We start from the raw sequence: 5,978 nt of genomic DNA on the forward strand, positions 1-5,978 counted from the left end.
GCTCTTAAGGGCAAGTTTAGGCCGACTAACTAAGGCTTGACAACAGTCAAATCAAGGGGTCATATTCGGTCTCAACAGGAGGAAAGATTTCTAGGGAAAGAGTTTAGATTGAAGAGTTTGAGCAATTTATTGTTAGTTAAGTCTCAACAAAATGGCACTATTCAAGACTTCCAGGATGCGATTCCTTGAATTGTTTCTTCCATTACGGCGGAGAATGTTGCCAAAGGGGATGGGGGTGGAGATGTGAATAGGGAGGAGATTTTGTATGCTCAATATAATAACCCCCATGATCCTAACCTGAAACCCGAATTGCAGGTTCGAGTACCCAAGCTTCTAGTCAAAAGAAGTTGTGGGCCATTTGAATTAAAGCCCATGATTTAGCCCAACCCATGGATCTAGTTGAAGATAGTGAAGAACTTGCCTTGTTTGGAACTAGAATAAGGTCCAGTCGGAACTCGAATGGTTTGGGCAGGTGGTTATCTAGTGTAAGAGAGACAGAGTTAGATGTTGTCAATGCATGAGGTAAGAGTCCTCTATCTGATGTTTAAACTTGCAGCAACATTAGATCAACTGGGAGTGCAAATAGCCCAAGTATTGAAAAGTACTAGGGGCGGTTGCTTAAGACAGTTGAATGGTCAAGCAAGCACCACTTTGGCCGGTCACTTGGAATAGTATGGGCAGAATGTCTGTTTTGCCCCTCAACACCCTATTTAAGCCCCCCTAAATACTATTTTCACATTATTTTAATATTGTAGACTGTTGGGGACGGCTGCAATGTCAGAGAACATGTGTTGGAGTGAAAGACCTCATTTCGTGGAGACTTTGTTGACTTTTGGATTATAGAAGAAGGTAAGTTAACTACTCACTTATTCTACTAATTAACTTCACTTTAGAGGGTGGTTTGCTTGAAGATGATTGGAGATGGAGAGTAATTATTTCGTTCATTTTCAATTGAATCATCGGGAGAATAAATCTCATATCTATTTTAATGCCAGTTACTCCCAAATAAAGATATTAATTTCCAAATACATGTTCTGTTTAGTTCTTTCGTTTTTCGTGATTGAAGATGCTTGTGTGGTGTTCTAGGAATGTGATTTGGGCTTAAGATCATCAAATTTTTTTGTGAAAGATGAGTGATCAGAAGTCTGAAATTTGGACTTGTAATTATGCTAGGAGACTTGGCAGTTGCTTGAGGAGGTCGCTTCGACCAACTGGCTTAAGCAATTGGCCCAAGTGATCGGTTGGTCGACAGAGCCTGTGTTGAGGCTGTTTTTGCCCAGTTTGATTCCTAAACCTAAATATAACTTTATGAACATAACTCTAGGGTTTACTCATATCTAATGGAGTTTTTGATTGTGAGGATTTTGGCCATTTATCAATATTTTTCTGTTATGTCAGGTAAGGACACAATTACATATATTGCTGGATTGTTTGATGTACTAATTTGTTTATTGTTCTAAGCATGTCTATAACTCTTTAACTTGTTGTAATTATTGTTATGCATGGATAAATGACTAATTTTGAATTATGAATGATATTGTGTTTCACTTCAATATATGATGAGAGATGTTGAATGATGTGACTTTGACTTGGGAAATACCTAGATTGGAATCCTTATCCTTGAACATCAGGGACTGTAGTTTGGACCATTGTTTTTTATGCTTCTTGCATTTTGCTTAGTTGTTGTCCTTCGTGATTAAAATGTCTAGATGCGTGGTTAGGTTACCCATTACATGCTACTACCCTTTTGGCAGGGGTATTGAAGTTGAGTGACCTATGATGGCAGTGACGTGGTCCTGTGGGTGTTCAACAGAGATAACTAGTCCATGAGAATGCACAGGACTATTATCATGCAGTGCTTCGGTTGCATATATTGAGGGTTGGGCTCATGGGCGTCCAAAAGACGGTTTGGATGTCATGAGGAGACATAAGAGGCATCCGCCCTAGCATATGTGGTTAAGGAATGTTGTCCAACAAAGGCAACCAATCCGTGAGGATTAGCATTCCTAGGTAGAGAAGGATATTGGACTAACAGGGCACTAGGCATGAGGAAAACTATCTGGACCACATGCAGTGTGTCACTATATGACCTTGCATTGGGTTTAGAATCCTTGACATGTGCCGGTACTAAGACCAATAGTCGTGGTGAGGGAGTGTGGACCAATACCTCAGTCATGGTGGATGAGGTGGACTGTACCCCTTGCCCCTAGATCCTAATAGAGTTAGCTAGTCTGTGAGGAATCACGAGTGACGAGATCTACCCAGAAGAGAGCTGGTGTATATCTTAAGACATGTTTGCCTAGATAGAGACATACATAGTTAGACTCCTTATATGCATATTCAGCATATCATTTCATTATTCCTTTCCCTATATTTATGCGATCGTGGAATATATATGTGATTGTTGCCTCATAAAGTTCTTTAGAACTCATTCCTTGTGGATTTCTTTTTTTTCTTTAGATTACTTTCCAGGTCATGAGGGAACCATTCTCCAGGAGAGTTTAATGTTGACATAACTGAGCTATGAACCCTCAGGGGAAGAAGAGTTGTAGACAATAATGAAACCATTTTTATTTTTGCTTCCACTCATATATTCTTATTTTCTAGATACTCTCAATATTCATTGTGGAATTTTGGGACCTTTTATCGTTTATTAATTGAAGAACTGAATATTGTTTGCTCTTGATTATGAGATTGTGTGCTTTAGTTATTACTAATAGTGTAACCCGATCTTGTGGCTATGCATCATACCTACGGGTTATCAGGGTGGGTCCGATATCATCGGGTGGGGTGTGAAACTCAGTGTAGGGGGCAAATTTCCATTGAGAGGGGTAGCTTTTTAACTGTCCCATTTGTTTATTCTGAATCATGGTTGTTTGTTTATTTTGTTGTTGGTTCATTTCTTTGAATTGGGCCCAATTACTTTGGACTAAATCAGGGGCATTTGCATGGTGAAACTGAGTTCATTCTAAGCTCTAGGGATGTAGGTGCTAGGTTTATCCTAGGCAATATATGGGCTTGGATTAATTATTAGGATTAATAATTGATGGGGGTCTCAACACATTGGGCCAATGCATTGCCATTAGGTTTGAGATGGGCCAAACCGGTCTATTGTGGAAGTGGACTAGGTTTTAGGATTGCTACTATAAATAGCTATGATGGGGTCCCTCCAATCTCTTAAGTTCTTTTGTTTTCTTCTCTCTTCACAAGAAAAATGTACGGTAGGAAGACGAGAAGATTGGAGAAGGCCTCGTCACTCTCCAGATTTGACATTCAAGATTTGCATCAATCTTCTTCAATATACGTCTGGTGTAAGGTATGCCTAATACTTCATAATATTTATATCGCATTCTAATTCTTGAATGGTTTTATTATTGATTAGGGTTGAGGAAAAACCTAAAAATCTCAACAATTGGTATTAGAGCCTTCCCTGCAAAATTAGAATCAATTATTCATTTTAGTTAAATTTATTTATTTTATCTCTGATTGGAACGACATGGTGTAAATACCGCATCACTGATCGAAATTCTCTTTAATTACTACTAAATAATAATATTTTTTTTTCTCTTGGCTTCGCTTCGCTCATATCCGTATTCTAAGGTGTAAGATATTGGTGGGTATTGTAACAATGATTGGAACTATTCCATTATAATAACAAACCAGCGATGATATGAAGCCGAAGTTACACGTTTTAGCCTTTAGGGTTATACCTGGTGCCCCTTGTATTATTTTACCATTATCTTTTTTAACAATATCCGTTATTGTTTATGTTTTTGGGGGCCAGGCTTCCCCAGTGGCGGTGTGAATGCCTGAGCCCTGTGGGTGTTGAATCCCTTCTTCTGTTTCTCCACTAGTTTCCTATGTGGCTAATGTCGACTAAGTTTATCTTTATAAAATATTTGTCAATTTTATTATTGTTTTTACTTTTAGTTTCCTTTATTTACTGATTACAGTTGTTAGTGTATCACATGGATTCTTCCTTTTATAGCGCATTGTAGTTTTCTGTTATTCTATAATGTTAGGCATCCCCAGTTTTCTTATTTTATATATGCATGCCTTAAATGGTATAAGGGTAGGTGTTTTTTGGCCCTCCCGCCACCCCCCAAACACCACCACCCTCTGTTGGGGGGGGGGCACCCTTACATTAAGAGAAAGAAGAGGAGGGGGGGGGGAAAAATTTTTTTTTTTTTTTTTTACCCCTTAGCTTGTTATGCTTTATATTAATATATTGTGTATATTTTTTTGCTTTTTGACTACAAATTTTGGATGGAGATAATAAGAGGAGGAATGTAATCCACCAAAGTAACATCTCCCCCATCTTCTTATTGTTTGCCATAGGAGTCAAAGTTTGGAGACAATTTTCCAAAGGTGATGTTATCTAAATAACATTGATATATGTACTCAAGTGGGAATGAATAATAATTTAAGGAATTTCATTTACCCAAAAGTAATGAGATTTGTGAGGATTATTATTGCATTCAATTTTTTTTTTTAAGGTGGGTTAATACATTATGATGTTTTGGGAAGTATAATTTATAAGTTTTTTATCACCCAAAGGTAAAAGGAATTTTCAAAAGTTATTGCTGTCCTGCGTTATTTGCAAGTTACATGTGATACTTTGTATTATAACCCAAAGGTTGAAATATTACTTGGTTGGCTCATGTTGGCTAAGGTTTCTGCCTTTAGAATGTTTGGTATTGTGTGATTTTTGTAAGTTTTTTTTCACCCAAAGGTGAAGGAATTTTAGAAAGTCATTACTATCTTGCGGTATTTGCAAGATTATATGTGAGGCCTTGTATATTTTAACCCAGAGGTTGAAATATTACTTGGTTGGCTCATGTTGGCTAAAGTTTTTGTTTTTAGCACATTTGGTATAGTATGATTCTCATACATGTATATCTGAGAGTGACGTGTGATTCTCATAATATGATCATAATATAATTATTTGGATGTCTACTTCCATTTATGTTACTCTTTTGAACTTTTGTTCTTCTCTTAAGATGTCTGCTCAAGCTAATGCTTTGGCTTCCATTCCTGCTCTCTCTGGGGAAAAATATAAAGGATGGGTAGATGAAATAAATGCTATACTTGGATTGCTTGATTATGATGTGGCTCTTAAAGAACCAAAGCCCGCTGATCTTTCCGTTGCAAGTTCACACGAGGAGAAGCTAAAGCGTAAAGAATGGGTGATAGCCAACAAGAAAAGTTTAATTATAATGAAAAAGTTCATCCATGAGTCCTTGCGTGACAATGTAGAGATGAAGGACACTGTAGTAGAATATCTTGCAGAGATAAAAGCAGTGTTTGAGTTATCACAAAAGGGTGAGAAAAGAGAATTGATGTCCAAGCTGATTTCATCTGCATTTGATGGTACGAGAAGTGTTAGAGAATATCTTATGGAGATGTCTTCTACTGCAAATAAATTAAAAAATCTTGGGACAACAATCGATGATGAATTTCTAGTTCATCTAGCTATCAATTCTCTTCCAGAGTCATACGCTACGTTAAGAAGTTCACTCAATGCGTAGACAAAGGGAAAGACCATGAAAGACCTTATTTCCATATGTGCTCAAGAAGAAAGTGGCAAGAATCGAGGCTATAAATTTGATTAAAGACAATAAGGCATCTGCTAGTGGGTTTTGTAAGAACAAACATTTTTCTTCCAAGAAAGACAAGTATCATCCTTATAATAAGGAAAAGAAAAACCTTGATGATATTACGTGTTATTGGTGTGATTAGAAGGGACATTTTAAGAGAGACTGTAATGCACGTAAATCTTGGCTTGAAAAGAAAGACTCTAAGGATGGGAAGAAAGAGTGATACAGGGGATGAAACCTTTTTTTCTTAGTAGTTCTTATAGTTGATGATTGAACTTTTACACTCACATCACTGTTATTTAGTAGTTTGATTGATCTTATGATCTGTTCTTGATTAAATTTATGCTTGTTTAGTGGGAACTTAGTAGAAGTTAATGAATT

The 5,978-nt window shown here is 37.1% G+C and overlaps 1 protein-coding gene across 1 annotated transcript; it reads left to right on the forward strand.

Moving 5' to 3' along the window:
* Nucleotides 1-5,000: 5,000 nt before the first annotated feature.
* Nucleotides 5,001-5,528, forward strand: LOC149018830 (uncharacterized). The gene has a single exon (XM_089153981.1). The coding sequence runs from the start codon at nt 5,001-5,003 to the stop codon at nt 5,526-5,528; it is 528 nt and encodes a 175-aa protein (XP_089010107.1).
* Nucleotides 5,529-5,978: the final 450 nt, after the last annotated feature.

This window comes from Hakea prostrata, chromosome 4 (genome assembly GCF_041222555.1).
Source record: "Hakea prostrata isolate BN-2017 chromosome 4, UWA_Hpros_2, whole genome shotgun sequence".
Classification (NCBI taxonomy): Eukaryota; Viridiplantae; Streptophyta; class Magnoliopsida; order Proteales; family Proteaceae; genus Hakea; species Hakea prostrata.